This window comes from Vicia villosa, linkage group LG4 (assembly GCF_029867415.1).
Source record: "Vicia villosa cultivar HV-30 ecotype Madison, WI linkage group LG4, Vvil1.0, whole genome shotgun sequence".
Classification (NCBI taxonomy): Eukaryota; Viridiplantae; Streptophyta; class Magnoliopsida; order Fabales; family Fabaceae; genus Vicia; species Vicia villosa.
The window spans coordinates 121,306,860-121,327,442 of NC_081183.1; the positions used below are offsets into that span (position 1 = coordinate 121,306,860).

General features: G+C 35.4%; 1 protein-coding gene and 1 pseudogene across 1 annotated transcript; one reads left to right on the forward strand and one right to left on the reverse strand.

Moving 5' to 3' along the window:
- Window positions 1-265: 265 nt before the first annotated feature.
- Window positions 266-1,479, forward strand: LOC131599589 (chitinase 2-like; annotated as a pseudogene).
- A 16,789-nt stretch (window positions 1,480-18,268) lies between these two features.
- LOC131599590 (chitinase 2-like) lies at window positions 18,269-19,483 on the reverse strand. Its single transcript, XM_058871889.1, has one exon. The coding sequence runs from the start codon at window positions 19,391-19,393 to the stop codon at window positions 18,494-18,496; it is 900 nt and encodes a 299-aa protein (XP_058727872.1). The 5' UTR covers window positions 19,394-19,483; the 3' UTR covers window positions 18,269-18,493.
- Window positions 19,484-20,583: the final 1,100 nt, after the last annotated feature.

Below are 20,583 nucleotides of genomic sequence, written 5' to 3' on the forward strand. Positions count from 1 at the left end.
TAGTCCTTTTTTTATTCAATTATAATTAGTCATTGAATATTACACATTGTACTGAAATAAATAAACAAAATGACCAGTAATTGTATTATAATTAGTCATTTTTTAAACTCAATTATAACTAGTCATTGAATATTACGTTATTGACTTTCTTGTATTTATTTTTTATTTTTTTATAAGAACGTTCTTGTATTTTAGAGTAATATATTTGTGTTATGTTAGCACAAAGACTACAAGATTGATTTATTTGCATTAGTTAATTGGATCCGTTGTGTTATAAAAGGGAAACAAGAGTTGGTTATTAATTCAAACCACAACACAAAAGCCAATTAATCTCATATCCTCCTCTTTTCAAATTGTAACAATGACTAAATTTATCTTTCGTGAATACATTGGTGTGAAGCCATCGTCAACAAGTTTACGTGATTTTCTAAGTGATATCATCAACTCAAATAGATTTGAATTCCAATTCATTTTGGGCTTTGCAAGTGAGGAGTATGACCAAGATGGAAAAGGCAACGGAAATTTCAAAGAAACTTGGGATGTGGAATACTTCGGTCCAGATAAAGTGAAAGAGTTCAAGAAAAATAATCCAAATGTAAAGGTGGTGATAAGCATCGGAGGTCGTGCTGTTGAAACTCCATTCCGTCCTGCTGAGGAAACTGTATGGACTAGGCAGGCTGTAAATTCACTCAAAGTGCTCATCGGAAAATACAGCAGTGAAAGCGGCAACATAATTGATGGCATTGACATAATTATGAAACTATCAAAACTAGTAATGAGCTATTTGTTAACTGCATAGGCGAAGTTATAATAAAACTCAAGAATGATGATGACCTGAATATTGATGTGGTGTCCATTGCTCCATCCGAGAAAAACGAACTTCACTACCGTGATTTGTTCTATGCAAACAGTGCCAATATCAATTGGATTGATTATCAATTCTACAATCAAAAAAATTATGTATCCACAGTTAAGGACTTTTTAGGGATCTTTGACAATCTAATAAAAGGCTACCCTCCTCAAAAAGTCCTTCCCGGAATTAGCACCGACCCTAATGACAATAAGGATAGTAAGATATCACGAGAGACTTTTATTGCTGGCTGCATACAACTCAAAAAACACTCAAAACTCAATGGTGTTTTTCTTTGGAACGCTAATGACTCCGCACATCCCCCTCCTGGTTCGCACGAACCTTATGTAGTAGAGCATAGCTTGCAAGACATTCTCACTACACCAATTGAGAAGTTACTCGATCGCTAGCTATATCTAAGCCAGCAATTAATCTTTCATATTATAGGTCAAGCATTACAGACTATAATATAGAGCTAGATCCTACGTTCTATGCTCTATATGTTTTAGTCTTTTATATATGTTAAATAAGACCTATGTGTGCTACTTATTTCATGTGTGTTTATGTATTATGTTGCGAGTGTGGAGAATTTTACTTCTCGTATATTAATTTATATGGCTTTAATACAACTTAATAGCTACAATTATTTATTTTATTTTATGTTTTAAATTTCTATAAATATACAACTTTCAAAATTTGTAAACCGATACCAATGTTTCATGGGCTCTACATAATTCCTTGAATATTTGATTTTAATCACTTTTTTAAATGAATAAAATTCATTTAAAATCAAATAAATCATATAATTTCGTGGCAATTGGATTTTGGGCTCTACATATCATGAGGATAGGGATTGGATCTTGAAAATATGGGCCTATTTGCAAAAAAAATCATTTTGAGGCCTTTTGTTTCACATTTTTTCTCTTAAAATGGTCCAACTTTGACAACGCATATCTCCCTCAATTTTTAGGATATGGAGGATTTCTAGGACCTTTTGGAAACCTCAAGATGTCGCCTATAAGCCACTTTGAAATCTTTTTACCATTTGAGGATTTTATCTTGATCATATGGTCTTTGACAAAAAACTGCTTTTGGTTGACTTTCAAAAATGACCTGTAATGTTTTGGTCCATATCTCTCAAATGAAGCATTTCTAGCCTTGGCATGTGAGAGACAAATTTGTAGAGAATTCAATTTCCTTTAAATTGAGATTTGGTTGGAAAATTTCTGATGTTCCATGTGAAAGTTATGGCTAGTCAAAGTTCTGATGACTTTAGGTCAAAAAACCCTAATTTAGAAACTTTAGGTTTTGTTGATTTCTGATATTTCCTTGATGAATCATGATCAATACTTGATCAAATGATGAATGATACTTCAAAATAAGGATGTTGACAAAAAATTAGGAATTTTGATGTACTTTGACCACAGTTGACTCTTAGGTCAAACTAGTCGACTGTTGACTTTCTGAGCAATTGACTGGGCAATCCTTGGTATTGAAGCTTGTACTTTGCCATAGAGATAGTATGAAGCATCATAGGCCATATGAAATCCATTGGAGACTTTGATTAATTGATTTTCTTTAGAGAATTCAAAACCCTAGTTCATTGAGCCATTGTTTAGGAGAGTGTGTCTTTGAGCCTTGAACTTTGGTATGAGCTTGAAAGGAGAAATGAGATGGGCAAATTTTGGGGTATGACAGCTGGGATATAGGCTGATGATGAGTGGGAGAAGTACTCATATGACCAACAGACTCATGGGATTCGACAATTATAAAGCGGGAGACATCAAGGAAAGTTTTATGAAATGGTACATTTTAGAAAAGAAATCTAAAGTTCGAAAGGGAAAGGAGGGAGTAGTGTGGTTGGCAGTGACATGGTATTTATGGACAGCTAGAAATGGTATTGTATTTAGGGGTGATACATGGAATATCTCTGATATTGTTTGGGGGGCGAAAGCTTTGGTTTGGCGTTGGGTTTTTGTCGGGAAAATTAGGCAACCCAATTGTAATTTTAACGAATTTAGTAGGTCCTCTCCTTTACTTATCGTAAGGCGCAATTGGCGTCTAATTTTCTCCCCACGGTTTTCAGCCCGACTTTTTTGTAACAAGCTTTGAGAACTTGGGTTCTCTTTTCAATGTATCTCTTGCTTACAAAAAAAATCCACGCGAACTTATCAAACATTTCATCAATCAAACACTTTCACTCCGTACAATAACTAAATTAATTTCTAAGCCCTTGTGCCTCTAATTCAAGATCAAACCTTATTCCAAAACTAAAACAAAACCAACCAACAAAATGGATACGAACTACGGTACTCTGACTTCCTCATTGCACTAGAGGATACGTAGGCATAGGGTTTTAAAACCCTAGCGAGTAAAACCATAAAAAACTAGCATTCGACCTAATTCTCTTTAAATTTCAATAAACTATTTTTTAAGATATAGGTGAACGCAAGTTTACCATATCTTCAATTTAAATATATAAAAAACCTAAATCTAGAAGGGGTCCCCTAAATCTAGTTCCTGAGTAAGCTCTTCCGGAGCTCTGAGTTTCATGATGCATATGAGCGACATTTGCAGCTATGGTTGATGCCTTTTGCTCCTCACGGAATTTGTCCAATTGTGCTTCTTGCACATAGAGCAATGCTTCAACATCACAAAGAGTGGGAGGTGTGGGACAGCCATACATTTGCATTGCAAAGGGATTATATTCCTCTAGAATCCCTTGTAATATAGAATCAACCTGATCTTGTTCAGTTATGGAGTCACCAGCTGCCAGAAGCGAATTCGCAATAGCCTTGATTCGCAACACATACTCAGTAACAGATTTGGTGCCTTTCTTGGTTGATTTCAGTTCAATACGCAATTGACGAACTCTAGCTTTCATCTGAGCATTAAAATGCTGATGAATTTTGTCCCAAACCTCAAATGCGTGTTTGCATGCAAGAACCCTAGGTAACACAGATTCAGATATTGTAGATAACAGCCAAATGAAAAGAGCTTGATCTTGTACAATCCAGTGTTCATACTCTTCAGAAATCAGACTTGTGACACGATCTTGAGTCATCTTGTATTTTTGCGGAATCACCGGATTGACCACAAGCTTGTGCATTTTCTGTGAGAGAATAACACCCTCAACTTGTTGATATCATAGGAGGTAGTTGTTGTCTTGAAGCTTGAATGAGAGCTTCGGTCCAAAGGAGTTGGTGGATTTTGTTGCAGCACCACCGATGGAGAATTCTTGTGATTTGAGAATCGAATCGGGAGTACCACCAGACTCCATTGATAAGATTCAAGAACTAGATCCAAGAACACAACTAGAGGACGAGCAGAATCTAAAGATTCGAGAAGCGCGGAAGATCGGAACAAGCAAATGATACCATGTTAAAGTTGAATCTGCATCATTCTTCACTCTATGAAGATGAAGAGCAGTGAAGAAGATGAAGAGAAAAACGAAATAAGAAACGTGATTTTCACATTACATTTTCAAGGAGCTAAGGCCTTGTATTTATACAACACGGTTTCCGTTAGTATTCTTAACGGTTAACAACTTTGCATATTACAGTGAAGACCATTAGTTAACAATGTTAACTATATAACTAACCAATACACTTAGCTTAACCAATATCTCTAACATTCTTCAACACAATATACACACAGTAGCAATAATTATGAAAACTAATCCCCACATACTATTCATCATATACCCTATTATAGAGTTAGTATCACACCCTTATCTTGGATTGTAGGCTATCCCGGGTAGCCCTCCTCCTCCGCATCATCCTCCCCCTCCTTAACTCACACCTCCTCCTCGTCATCCTCACGTACCTCATCCTCACGGGAAGAAGACGCCTGAGTCATTCGACTCCTCGATCAAGATGAGGAACCTGCAGGCACCGCCTCATCCATTTACGACGAGTACTCGTGCTCGACCCTGTTCCCATGTCGCTATTAGCTATACAGCTTGCTCGCATCGAGTCGATGCCGTTTAGGTCTTCTTACCCTGTCTAAGTCGTGCCTGGTGTCCTGACATTTTCCTGAAAACATTGAAACCGGTAAGACTTGAAACAATTTAGAAAATAAAAACAAATTAGTTCAGACTCTATTTCGGAAGTGCATTTCGGAAACTGGTGAGAGAGGTGTTTTCGGATGTGTACTTCCGAAAACACCTGTGAACCTCCATTTCTACAGAAACCCATTTCTTGCCCTAACCCATTCGTAATCCTATTTTTATCAACTATACACTATCATGGACCCATTATAACTTAAACCTACTACATTTTGCTAATTTTTAACAACCCTGATATAATTATCAATGCTATAGTTCAAAGTTCTAAAACTTACAAATTGTATGAAGCTTTAAGTTGCCTTTGAATGTTGTAGAGCAAGTTTAGAGTTTAAAGTTTGTGTAGTAGTAGGAAAAAATAGTTAGAGTTTTGAAATATTTGTGTTCAGGGTAAAATGAAAATAGGGGGAGGGGGCTGTTTTGAATTAACAGCAAAATGCAGGTGTTTTCGGAGATGCATCTCCAAAAACACTTTCTTTTTAAAATAAAAAAATGATTTCGGAGATACATATCCGAAATCACCATTTTTAATGATTTCGGAGATACACTTCTAAAATATAAAGGCGTTTTTAAAATTTCGCTGTGGATTCTTAAGAAGATAGGGGGTTAAAAAAAATTTTGTCTATTTTTTTAGTCAAATTAGTAAAAGAATTATAATTGTGAGGTACAACATATATTCTGTAGAGTACATAAGTAAAATGACGTGTACAGTAGTAAGCTTTTTCTACATATGCTAATTTAACCAAAACATGCAAATAATTAAACTTTGTTTTTATACAATTGAACTTCATACTAAAATAATTTTATACAATTTTATTATTTTATATTCTATTTTAAAATTGAAAACAAAATATAATAAAAATATGTTTTATTTTAATTAATTAACAAAAAGTTATCAAAAATAGTTAGGCCTTATTTAGTGTTATTAGGATTAGTTTAGTCTTCCAATTTATTTTATTAAGAAAAAAGAAAAAGATATGTATGTATTTCTTTTAGATAAAAAACCAATTAATTATTCAATTCAAAACATAAAATCCACAAGAATCAATTAGTTATAAAGGACATAGTTAAAATCTAAAGCAATTTCTTATGGGGAGGAGTGAAGGATAAGAAGTGTATCTATTGGGCTAGTTGAGAAACAGTTTGTCTTCCGATAGAGAAGTGAAGGTTGGGGGTTAGAAGGATCGACAATTTTAATACGGCGCTATCGTGGGGGTTAAAATGTTCGCCACAAAATTGTAAAAAACAGAGTTGCCACCAAATTTTATTTATTCCAATGGGAAAGGAAAAATATTGATAAAACCCTTGGGAAATGAAAGCAATGAATAAGATGGTCTTCACAACCAAATTTGGGTTCGGGAGTCGGTTAAGCAAGGGGAAGGTATTAGCACCCCTCACCTCCATCGTACTCGATGGGACCCATTTAGTTATTCTTGTAGTTGATTGTTAGCTTATTATCTACTTGCGCTATAAATATTATATGGACAAGAAAGAAACGAGATTTGGGTTTTTTATTAGGGTTAATACTACTTTACCCCCTGCCATATAGGCGAGATTCGGTTTACCCCCCTCTAAAAAAAATTAATTGGACAAACCTTGCAAAATAAAGATTCCATCAAATTTGACCCTGATCAATTTTTTTGGCCAAGATTCTTAGAATCTTGCCTACATGGCATTTTTGGTAGTGCTGATTGTACAGCACATAAGCAATGTGGCACAGTCAGCACTACCACGTGGAATTTAATTTAATTTTTAAATTTTTTTTAATTTTTTTTTAAATTTGTTTATTGATTTTTTTTAATTTTTTTTAATTATTTTTTTAAAAAAAAAAAATTTCCAATTTTTAAAATTTAATATTTTTTTCCAATTTTTTTAATTATTATTTAAAATTTATTTTTACTATGTATAAATTCGCAGTTATTTTCAAATCCGTAGGTAAATCCGCAGGTATTGTCAAATTCTTAGGTAAATCCGCAGGTATTGTCAAATTCGCAGGTAAATCCGCAAGTAAATCCGTATGTAAATTCACAGGTATTGTCAAATCCGTAGGTAAATCCGCAGGTATTTTTAAATCCGCAGGTATTGTCAAATTCGTAGGTAAATCCGCAGGTAAATCCGCAGGTATTGTCAAATTCGCAGGTATTTTTAAAGGTAAATCCCCAAGTATTGTCAAATTTGTAGGTAAATTCGCAGGTATTGTCAAATCCGTTGGTGAATCCGCAGGTATTTTTAAATCCGTAGGTAAATCCGCGGGTATTGTCAAATTCGTATGTAAATCCGCAGGTATTGTTAAATATTTTTTAAAAACGTAAAGAAAATATTAAATTTTTTTTTAAAAAAATAATAAAAAAATTTAAAAAAAATCAACAAAAAAAATTAAAAAAAATCAATAAAAGAATTTTTAAAAAAAATTTTAAAAAAATTAAAAAAAATTAAATTCCACGTGGCAGTGCTGACTTTGCCACATTGCTTATGTGTTGTACAGTCAGCACTACCAAAAATGCCATGTAGGCAAGATTCTAAGAATCTTGGTCAAAAAAATTGATCAGGGTCAAATTTGATGGAATCTTTATTTTGCAAGGTTTGTCCAATAAGTTTTTTTTTTAGAGGTGGGTAAACCGAATCTCGCCTATATGGCAGGGGGTAAAGTAGTATTAACCCTTTTTATTATTGTGCTCGCCAAGACATTTGAGTCTTGTGCCTACGTATTCCCTCGTGCAATGGGAAAGTCAGAGCGTTTGTAGTTCGAGGTTACGAAATTATGTTTTTTTTATTAGTGTGCTTGCCAAAACATTGTGTCTTGTGCCTACATATCTTCAATGGAAGAATCAGAGTGATTGTAGTTCGAAACGAATTGCAAGTTTGTTGGTAGATTTTGGTGAGTCTAATCGCACTTGGGCGGGGAGACGAGTTTTTGGTGACGAGTCCATATCGGGCTGAGTTCTCTTTAAGCCCACATGAACTTGGTGATTGAGAAATTCAAAAGAAACCCTAGGGGTCTCCAAAAGTTGGCCGCCTATCTCCCTTTGTTTTCTCACTCGTTAATTTTTCTATTATCAGAACAAAATTTCCTCTCTCTGTATGAACCATACACGTCTTCCTCTCTCTCGCTGCAAACTCTTGGCTTCACTTTCGATCGGCGCTCTCTCACAAACTCTTGATCTCTCTTTCGTTCTCTCGCCTTTTTTCATATCAATTAATCTTTCTACTCTCTTGCGATCTGTTCTCTCTCGGTGCCACTCTCATGTTACAACCTTCTTGTGGTTTCTCTCTGCTCTCTCTCGATCTCTCAACTTCTCTGTTTCCACGAATCAAACTGAGAAGACCAACAACACAACAAAACACACACAAAAGCCTATGCCTCAACTTCAATAAGGTTCAGAGATGATTACAAGTCATATGATGTGGGAAACAAAAATGAATGCGAAAATTAAAATGTCAATAATGGAAAGAAAAACGAGTAACCAGGTGTCTTCTGGCTTCTTCTGAGCTCTGCTCGATCTTTCCCCTTCTGCTTTGTCCGAACTCACCTCTGCTTTTGCTGATGTGTATGCGTTTTTGCAGGTGCGTTTGTGTTCTGTGTTGGTGTGTTTGGTCGTTGCGGATTTTGAAGGTGAGTTGGGTCGGTTGAGGTTTTATCCGAGTGTTGTGAGGTTCTGGGTTTGAAGTGGGATTAATATGGTTTCTCTGCAGGTTATTGCGATGAAGGTGAGGTATCAGAAGGATTGGTTTTATGAACTGTAAATGGTATGAAGGTTGAAGGTTGCGATTCGGTTTTGAGTGTATCACATGAGTGAATTTTGAGGGGAGTGAGTTGATGTTGTTGAGAGATATTGCAGGGTTCTATGCATCGGTTTTATGTATGGTTTGTTGGAGGGTTGTAGGGGATTTGAAGGAAGATTTGAGAATGAATTTTGAATAGAGGTTTTGTATTGATTCTTTTGTGGAAGAGTACAAGAGTTTTTTTTTGCAGAATTTTTTACTGTGTTTTCTCTCTAAATTCTGTTCCTCCCCCGTTTTTGTGGTTACCTCCCTCTGTTTATAGTGAGAGCTTGTAGAATTAGGGGGGAAATTTGGAATCAAAATTTTGAACTTTAATGTCAACTGCATCTATGACTTTTTGAATCTTCACATAATGGATCAATTTAGAATGGGCCATGAAACATGGATTTGTAAATGGACTCTTTGGACAAGCAAAAATAATAAAAGGAATTCTTAGCATTAAAAACAAATTGACTAAAAATTAATAATCAAAGACTATAATTTTTGATATTTTTGAATTAAGATGCAAATAAAATAAAAAACTGACGCATTTAAATTAATGAAACGAGTGGGGCAAAAATTGGAGTATGACAGGGGCTTTTATGCAAATGGAAATGGAGGATTTTAAAACGCCCCAGAGCTTTGTGGTATGAGGTGTTGAAAACGAGATATGGAGATATTAATCTTAGTGTGGCTCACGAAGGAGATAAAGGCAAGGGGGTGGTTTCCAAGTTGGTTTGGTGGAGATATATCTTGTCCTTGGAAACGGTTAAACCTTTAGGCTTCTTCAATTCCAATTGCACTTTCTCGGTGGGGAATGGTTGCATCACTTTCTTTTGGCACTTCAATTGGACGAGATGGGGAACACTAAAAGAACTTTTCCCAATGTTATATAATGTTTCTCTTTTACAGGAGGTCTCGGTAGCCCTCATGGGAGGTTGGCAAGACGGAGCTTGGGTGTGGGGATATTTCGACTTTCCGCATAACCCCCTGAAAAACCAGAATTTTCTTACTGAATTTTTTCCATCAGCAGATTTGCACTCACATCAGGTGCTGAATGTGAAGAGCGCCTGGACAGTTTCTCTTTCGCGGATGAAACAGGAAATGCTTGATGTGGTTATTGAACCTAACAGTCCTGACATGGTGCAGTGGAAGGATGGTCATGAAGGAAGGTTCTTGGTTAAAACTTGCTGCTGAATTCTAAATTATGTGCATATTCCATGTGGTCCTTTGGGGGAGTTCGATCATGCTTTAGATATGGTTTGGAAGATGGTTGTTCCAACGAAAAATAAAGGCTTTCGAATGGTGTTGTTTTATCGATAGACTTCTAACTATAGGAGCTATATCCTAAAGAGGCATTTTATCTTTCTCCAATACTTCTTGTGTGTACTGCTGCTTAAATGAAGAAACTTTTGCCCATTTGTTATTGTTATGCCATAATATGGATTTGGTGTGGAGAGAAATAACGGTTTGAATTGGATTCAACAATTATAAAGCGGGAGACATCAAGGAAAGTTTTATGAAATGGTACATTTTAGGAAAGAAATCTAAAGTTCGAAAGGGAAAGGAGGGAGTAGTGTGGTTGGCGGTGACATGGTATTTATGGACAGCTAGAAATGGTATCGTATTTAGGGGTGATACATGAGAGTGGCACCGAGAGAGAACAGATCGCAAAAGAGTAGAAAGATTAATTGATATGAAAAAAGGCGAGAGAACGAAAGAGAGATCAAGAGTTTGTGAGAGAGCGCCGATCGAGAGTGAAGCCGAGAGTTTGCAGCGAGAGAGAGGAAGACGTGTATGGTTCATACAGAGAGAGGAAATTTTGTTATGATAATAGAAAAATTAACGAGTGAGAAAACAAAGGGAGATAGGCGGCCAACTTTTGGAGACCCCTAGGGTTTCTTTTGAATTTCTCAATCACCAAGTTCATGTGGGCTTAAAGAGAACTCAGCCTGATATGGACTCGTCACCAAAAACTCGTCTTCCTGCCCAAGTGCGATTAGACTCACCAAAATCTACCAACAAATTTGCAATTCGTTACGAACTACAATCGCTCTGATTCTTCCATTGAAGATATGTAGGCACAAGACACAATGTTTTGGCGAGCACACTAATAAAAAAAACATAATTTCGTAACCTCGAAATACGAACGCTCTGACTTTCCCATTGCACGAGGAAATACGTAGGCACAAGACTCAAATGTCTTGGCGAGCACAATAATAAAAAACCCAAATCCCGTTTCTTTCTTGTCCATATAATATTTATAGCGCAAGTAGATAATAAGCTAACAATCAATCACAAGAATAACTAAATGGGTCCCATCGAGTACAATGGAGGTGAGGGGTGCTAATACCTTCCCCTTGCTTAACCGACTCCCGAACCCAAATTTGGTTGTGAAGACCATCTTATTCATTGCTTTCATTTCTCAAGGGTTTTATCTAGAGCTGTCAAAATGGGCCAAAGCCCATGGGCCGGCCCATCAAGCCCAAAAATAATTAGGGCTTGGGCCTTATTTTTCGAGCCCATTTACATCCGGGCCTTTTTAAGCCCGGCCCTAAAAAGCCCTAAAAAATATGGACCGGCCCGCATGGGCCATGGGTAGCCCGCCAGCCCGAAAAAAAATTAATTTTTTTAATATAACTAGAAATTATCCTTTCCTAATTCATAAAGGTATGCTATAAAAAATTTGCGTATTATGTATTTTAATTTATTTTTAGTATTAAAAAGGTATAAATATCAATCAAAAGTTGATGGTTTGACTTAATTTCAAACTAAAAGGTTTCATCCTAATATAATTATGTAGATAGTATAGAAAAGACACCATGATATATTCTAATTAAAAATAAAGTTGAAGTGAGATTTAAAAAGTTATGATGTAATTTTTTATGGTAGGATAGAGTTAGTACACATCATATATATAACAATTTGCTATAAAATAATATCCCATCAATTTAATTATAATTGTTATAAAATTTAATAACAGTTTGTTGTTATGATTGTTATAAAATTATAATTGCCATGAATATTTACATCTTAAAATTTGTTGGAACAAGTTATTTAATTTTGTGTGCAAAATTAAATATAATTTCTTATGTATTTTGAATAGTTGAAATTAAGTTAATATGTTGTTTTACATTTTAATTGTAACTTACATAGATTATTTAGAAATCGTAATTTTGGATAAGAAAATTGATATATATATATATATATATATATATATATATATATATATATATATAAGTATTATTGCATGCAATTGTATGGTTATTAGAAAAATAAGGATAAAATTTTATTTTTTAGAAATAGGCCCGTTTAGGGCCGAGGCCTATTTAGGGCCGGGTAGCCCGCAGCCCAGACAGGGCTGGGCCTAGATAGTAAAATGGAGCTCATTTAAAAATGGGCTTTTAAGGCCCGGCCCTAAAAAGCCCGAAGCCGGCATGCATGGGCCGGCCCGTTTAGGGTTGGGTAGCCCATTTTGACAGCTCTGGTTTTATCAATATTTTCCCTTTCCCATTGGAATAAATAAAATTTGGTGGGACTCTGTTTGTTACAATTTCGTGGCGATCATTTTTTAACACGCGACAGTGTCGTATTAAAATCGTTTATCCTTCTAACCCCCAACCCTCCCTTCTCTATCGGAAGACAAACTATTTCTCAACTAGCCCAATAGATACACCTCTTATCCTTTACTCCTCCCCATAAGAAATTGCTTTAGATTTTAACTATGTCCTTTATAATTAATTGATTCTTGTGGATTTTATGTTTTGAATTGAATAATTAATTGGTTTTTTATCTAAAAGAAATACATACATATCTTTTTCTTTTTTCTTAATAAAATAAAATGGAAGACTAAACTAATCCTAATAACACTAAATAAGGCCTAACTATTTTTGATATCTTTTTGTTAATTAATTAAAATAAAACATATTTTTTATTATATTTTGTTTTCAATTCTAAAATAGAATATAAAATAATAAGCAAGCACCGTTAAAATTATTTTAGTACGAAGTTCAATTGTATAAAAACAAAGTTTAACTATTTGCATGTTTTGGTTAAATTAGCATATGTAGAAAAAGCTTACTACTGTACACGTCATTTTACTTATGTACTCTACAGAATATATGTTGTACCTCACAATTATAATTCTTTTACTAATTTGACTAAAAAATAGACAATTTTTTTACCCCCTATCTTCTTAAGAATCTACAGCGAAATTTTAAAAAACGCCTTTATATTTTAGAAGTGTATCTCCGAAATTATTAAAAATGGTGATTTCGGATATACATCTCCGAAATCTTTTTTTTTATTTAAAAAAAAATGTTTTTGGAGATGCATCTCCGAAAACACCTGCATTTTGCTGTTAATTCAAAACAGCCCCCTCCCCCTATTTTCATTTTACCCTGAACACAAATATTTCAAAACTCTAACTATTTCTTCTTACTACTACACAAACATTAAACTCTAAACTTGCTCTACAACATTCAAAGGCAACTCAAAGCTTCATACAATTTGTAAGTTTTAGAACTTTGAACTATAGCATTGATAATTATATTAGGGCTGTTAAAAATTAGCAAAATGTAGTAGGTTTAAGTTATTATGGGTCCATGATAGTGTATAGTTGATAAAAATAGGATTTTGAATAGGTTAGGGCAAGAAATGGGTTTCTGTAGAAATGGAGGTTCACAGGTGTTTTCAGAAGTACACTTCCGAAAACACCTCTCTCACCAGTTTCCGAAATGCACTTCCGAAATAGAGTCTGAACTGAATTTTTTTTATTTTCTAAATTGTTTCAAGTCTTACCGGTTTCAATGTTTTCAGGAAAATGTCAGGACACCAGGCACGACTTAGACAGGGTAAGGAGACCCAAACGGCATCGGCTCGATGCGAGCGGGCTGTACAACTAATAGCGACATGGGAACAGGGTCGAGCACAAGTACTCGTCTTAAATGGATGAGGCGGTGCCTACAGGTTCCTCATCTTGATCGAGGAGTCGACTGACTCAGGCGTCTTCTTCCCGTGAGGATGAGGAGGAGGAGGTGCGAGTTAAGGAGGGGGAGGAGATAATCGATATTCACCCTGAGCACGGGGAGGATGATGCGGAGGAGGAGGGCTACCCGGGAGGGCCTACAATCCAAGATAAGGGTGGGGTTCTAACTCTATAATAGGGTATATGATGAATAGTATGTGGGGATTAGTTTTCATAATTATTGCTACTTTGTGTTAATTGTGTTGAAGAATGTTAGAGATATTGGTTAAGCTAAGTGTATAGGTTAGTTATATAGTTAACATTGTTAACTAATGGTCTTCACTGTAATATGCAAAGTTGTTAACGGTTAAGAATACTAACAGAAACCGTGTTGTATAAATACAAGGCCTTAGCTCCTTGAAAATGTAATGTGAAAATCACGTTTCTTATTTTGTTTTTCTCTTCATCTTCTTCACTGCCCTTCATCTTCATAGAGTGAAGAATGATGCAGATTCAACTTTAACATGGTATCATTTGCTTGTTCCGATTATCCGCGCTTCTCGAATCTTTAGATTCTGCTCGTCCTCTAGTTGGGTTCTTGGATCTAGTTCTTGAAGCTCATCAATGGAGTCTGATGGTACTCCCGATTCGATTCTCAAATCACAAGAATTCTCCACCGGTGGTGCTGCAACAAAATCCACCAACTCCTTTGGACCGAAGCTCTCAATCAAGCTTCAAGACAACAACTACCTCCTATGGAATCAACAAGTTGAGGGCGTTATTCTCTCAAAGAAAATGCACAAGCTTGTGGCCAATCCGGTGATTCTGCAAAAATACAAGACGGCTCAAGATCGTGTCACAAGTATGATTTCTGAAGAGTATGAACGTTGGATTGTACAAGATCAAGCTCTTTTCATTTGGCTGTTATCTAAAATCTCTGAATCTGTGTTACCTAGGGTTCTTGCGTGCAAACACGCATTTGAGGTTTGGGACAAAATTCATCAGCATTTTAATGCTCAGATGAAAGCTAGAGTTCGTCAATTGCGTATTGAACTGAAATCAACCAAGAAAGGCATCAAATCTGTTATTGAGTATGTGTTGCGAATCAAGGCTATTGCGAATTCGCTTCTGGCAGCTGGTGACTCCATAACTGAACAAGATCAGGTTGATTCTATATTACAAGGGCTTCCAGAGGAATATAATCCCTTTGCAATGCAAATGTATGGCTGTCCCACACCTCCCACTCTTTGTGATGTTGAAGCATTGCTTTATGTGCAAGAAGCACAATTGGACAAATTCCGCGAGGAGCAAAATGCATCAACCATAGCTGCAAATGTCACTCATATTCATCATGAAGCTTAGAGCTCTAGAGGAGCTTACTCAGGCACTAGAGGTAGACGACGCTTTCAACGCGGTCGTGGTCGAGGTCGAGGCAAAGTTATCACTGGCAATCGACCAACGTGTCAGCTATGCGGCAAGTAGGGTCATGAGGTATCTACCTGCTGGCATCGGTTTGATGAGAATTACATGCCTTCGAGCGCCAACAACAATGTTCTTGCAAACTCTGCTCAAATGGCTACTAATCAAGTTGATTCAGCTGCTCCTTCTCCAACCACTCAAACTGTTGCAATGATGGCTACAAATGGGCGTTCATCTGGATACACTTCAGAGTACAACTTACCCTCTGAGTTAGAATCTCACTCCTGGTTTGCGGATTCTGGTGCCTCTCATCACCTAACTCCTTTTGCTCACTTGTTACAAAACAAAAAAACCTTATGTAGGCACGAATAAGGTGTATGTTGGAAATGGTCAATCTATAACCATAGCATTTGTAGGATCCACACACTTGCACTCCACATTACACCCTGCACATAAATTACTCCTCACCAATATTCTCCATGTTCCTGTTATCACTTGAAACTTACTGTCAGTTTCTAAATTTGCTAAGGACAATAATGTTAATTTTCAGTTCCTACCTAACAAATGCTACATAATTTCTCAGGCTTCTAAACAAGTGCTTGTAGAAGGAATTCTTGATGCTAGTGGCTTGTACTATTTTCCCCAGCTGCATTTGGAGCCTCAAAAGTGTACAAACCAAGGAAAAAGGCTGAGTCTTCAATCGGGTATACATAGTTATGTAGCTTCCCATTCTACTGTCAATAAAATAGATGTGTGGAATACTAGGTCACTATGGCACCATAGACTTGGTCATGCCAATTATAATTCTGTTGATGCTATTATAAAATTGTGTAATATCTCTTCATCCAATAAAATTCTTCATTTCTGTTCTGCTTGTAATCTTGGGAAAGCACATAGGTTGCATGCTCCACACACACACAAAGTTTATCACAAGCCTTTTGACATGATATACACTGATTTGTGGGGCCCCTCTCCATGTCCATCTAGCTCAGGTTACAGATATTACATAGCTTTTGTTGATGGTCACTCCAAATATACCTGGATATATTTGCTTAAGAAAAAGTCAGATGCTTTACAAGCATTTAAGCTCTTTCATGTCTTTGTTCAAACACAATTTTTGACAACTATTAAAGCTGTACAATCAGATTTTGGGGGTGAGTTTCGAACCTTTACCAAGTTCCTGACAGAGTTAGGAATCTCCCATAGGCTCACCTGCCCTCACACCTCACACCAAAATGGTTCAATTGAGAGAAAACACAGACAGATAGTAGAAATGGGACTTACCCTACTTGCTCATGCTTCTCTCCCTATTTCCTAATAGGATTATAGCTTTACAACCTCTATCCATATCATCAACAGACTTCCTTCATCCTCTTTAATCCAAGCTAACTCACCCTTTCATGCCCTGTATGCCAAAAATCCTGACTACTCGACCATGAAGGTTTTTGGGTGTTCATGCTATCCCCTTCTCAGGCCTTATAATAAGCACAAACTTCAATTTAGAAGTCAAGAGTGTGTCTATCTTGGAGTTTCCTCTCAACACAAGGGCTTTAAATTCTTAAGTCCGAATGGTAGAATTTACATCTCAAAAGATGTCACCTTTAATGAGCAATCTTTTCCATTTCCCAAACTGTTTCCTAAGGTTAATCCTGTAGACTCAGGGTCAAACACTCTATCCCACACTACTAGTAGTTTGTCTAGTCCAGGCTAATCATCTTCTGTACCTTTAGTGTTTGTTCCATCAGGGATTTCCACAGTTCCTAATGAGCTGGAACTAGCTGCCAACTCCATCCCCAATACAGACACACATAATCAAGATGATAATACCATTGTCATGTTGAGTAATAACCAGCACCCAAATACACCTCAATCCCCTTTGACAGCTCAACAGTCTGCTGTTCCACAAACACTATCTAGGCACAGTCCTCAAAGTTTTGGTAACAGGTCTAGTAGTCCTGGTACACCTACAGATCTTGATCATCATACTCCTCCTTTCACTGAACTTGTTCAAACTTCCAGCATATCTCCTCTGCAGCCTACTACAAACAATTCCCATGAGTTTGTTGGTCATATGACTACTTCTCCCACTCATCATCAGCCTATATCCCAGCTGTCATACCCCAAAATTTGCCCATCTCATTTCTCCTTTCAAGCTCATACCAAAGTTCAAGGCTCAAAGACACACTCTCCAAAACAATGGCTCAATGAACTAGGGTTTTGAATTCTCTAAAGAAAATCAATGAATCAAAGTATCCAATGGATTTCATGTGGCCTATGATGCTTCAAACTATCTCTATGGCAAAGTACAAGCTTCAATACCAAGGATTGCCCAATCAGTTGCTCAGAAAGTCAACAGTCGACTAGTTTGACCTAAAAGTCAACTGTGGTCAAAGTACAGTCAAAATTCCTGATTTTTTGTCAACATCCTTATTTTGAAGTATCATTCAACATTTTATCAAGGATTAATCATGATTCATCAAGGAAATATCAGAAATCAACAAAACCTAAAGTTTCTAAATTAGGGTTTTTTGACCTAAAGTCATCAGAACTTTGACCAGCCATAACTTTCACATGGAACATCAGAAATTTTCCAACCAAATCTCAATTTAAAGGAAATTGAATTATCTACAAATTTGTCTCTCACATGCCAAGGCTAGAAATGCTTCATTTGAGAGATATGGACCAAAACATTACAGGTCATTTTTGAAAGTCAACCAAAAGCAGTTTTTTGTCAAAGACCATATGATCAAGATAAAATCCTCAAATGGTAAAAAGATTTCAAAGTGGCTTATAGGCGACATCTTGAGGTTTCCAAAAGGTCCTAGAAATCCTCCATATCCTAAAAATTGAGGGAGATATGCGTTGTCAAAGTTGGACCATTTTAAGAGAAAAAATGTGAAACAAAAGGCCTCAAAATGATTTTTTTTGCAAATAGGCCCATATTTTCAAGATCCAATCCCTATCCTCATGATATGTAGAGCCCAAAATCCAATTGCCACGAAATTATATGATTTATTTGATTTTAAATGAATTTTATTCATTTAAAAAAGTGATTAAAATCAAATATTCAAGGAATTATGTAGAGCCCATGAAACATTGGTATCGGTTTACAAATTTTGAAAGTTGTAGTATTTTTCAATTCTTTCATTCTCTTAATAGTTATATTTATAGAAATTTAAAACATAAAATAAAATAAATAATTGTAGCTATTAAGTTGTATTAAAGCCATATAAATTAATATACGAGAAGTAAAATTCTCCACACTCGCAACATAATACATAAACACACATGAAATAAGTAGCACACATAGGTCTTATTTAACATATATAAAAGACTAAAACATATAGAGCATAGAACGTAGGATCTAGCTCTATATTATAGTCTGTAATGCTTGACCTATAATATGAAAGATTAATTGCTGGCTTAGATATAGCTAGCGATCGAGTAACTTCTCAATTGGTGTAGTGAGAATGTCTTGCAAGCTATGCTCTACTACATAAGGTTCGTGCGAACCAGGAGGGGGATGTGCGGAGTCATTAGCGTTCCAAAGAAAAACACCATTGAGTTTTGAGTGTTTTTTGAGTTGTATGCAGCCAGCAATAAAAGTCTCTCGTGATATCTTACTATCCTTATTGTCATTCGGGTCGGTGCTAATTCCGGGAAGGACTTTTTGAGGAGGGTAGCCTTTTATTAGATTGTCAAAGATCCCTAAAAAGTCCTTAACTGTGGATACATAATTTTTTTGATTGTAGAATTGATAATCAATCCAATTGATATTGGCATTGTTTGCATAGAACAAATCACGGTAGTGAAGTTCGTTTTTCTCAGATGGAGCAATGGACACCACTTCAATATTCAGGTCATCATCATTCTTGAGTTTTGTTATAACTTCGCCTATGCAGTTAACAAATAGCTCATTACTAGTTTTGATAGTTTCATAATTAATGTCAATGCCATCAATTATGTTGCCGCTTTCACTGCTGTATTTTTCGATGAGCACTTTGAGTGAATTTACAGCCTGCCTAGTCCATACAGTTTCCTCAGCAGGACGGAATGGAGTTTCAACAGCACGACCTCCGATGCTTATCACCACCTTTACATTTGGATTATTTTTCTTGAACTCTTTCACTTTATCTGGACCGAAGTATTCCACATCCCAAGTTTCTTTGAAATTTCCGTTGCCTTTTCCATCTTGGTCATACTCCTCACTTGCAAAGCCCAAAATGAATTGGAATTCAAATCTATTTGAGTTGATGATATCACTTGGAAAATCACGTAAACTTGTTGACGATGGCTTCACACCAATGTATTCACGAAAGATAAATTTAGTCATTGTTACAATTTGAAAAGAGGAGGATATGAGATTAATTGGCTTTTGTGTTGTGGTTTGAATTAATAACCAACTCTTGTTTCCCTTTTATAACACAACGGATCCAATTAACTAATGCAAATAAATCAATCTTGTAGTCTTTGTGCTAACATAACACAAATATATTACTCTAAAATACAAGAACGTTCTTATAAAAAAATAAAAAATAAATACAAGAAAGTCAATAACGTAATATTCAATGACTAGTTATAATTGAGTTTAAAAAATGACTAATTATAATACAATTACTGGTCGTTTAGTTTATTTATTTCAGTACAATGTGTAATATTCAATGACTAATTATAATTGAATAAAAAAAGGACTAATTATGATACAATTACTAGTCAATTAACTATTTTTTTTTAATGCAGTTCTTTTCTTTCTGATAAAATATTATGAGGCAACACTTTCTATTAAAAATCAGTCATATATATTTTTCGGAAACATATAATTATAAAAACATAATGGGTGTGAACAACTGGATATTTATAATAAATTTTTTAAATCAAAATTTTTCTTCAATTTAAATATGATAATAATATATTCTTAATGTATGGTGTTCAATAAGATTAATATTTATTGTGGAAAAGAAAGTATGTTTCTTTGGTATGATAGGTGGAATAATATAAACAATACATAATATTTAATTTTAATGAAATTGTTAACTAATAATACAAGCTAAATTACACACATTATGAATCGAAGATGTAACTCTGAAAAGTTTGGTTTTAAAAGATCATCTGATAATGTAAGAACATTACTTATTATATGTAAAAATTACATATCATAATGTGACTAATTTGTTTTATATTTTATGGATAATTTAAACTACACATAATTATTTTTGTTTAAAACATTAGAATTTATTTCCCGTACCAATTCAAACATTAGTGTTTATTTGTCATAAGTAAATGAAACTCAGGCTAAAACATGTAAAGTAGTTATTTGACATTATTTCAAAATATATTAACTTAAAAAGAGTGATGAGGTGAGGCAGTCGGAATCATTAATAAGCGTTTAGTCTAAAATGAAATACAAGTTTGCAAGCGACATGTGGGATCAGTGGCGGAGCCAGAAATATCACGAAGCCTGGGCAAGTTTCGAATAGCTCCGCCATTGACTTCATAATTTTCTATAAGATAATATTTGACATA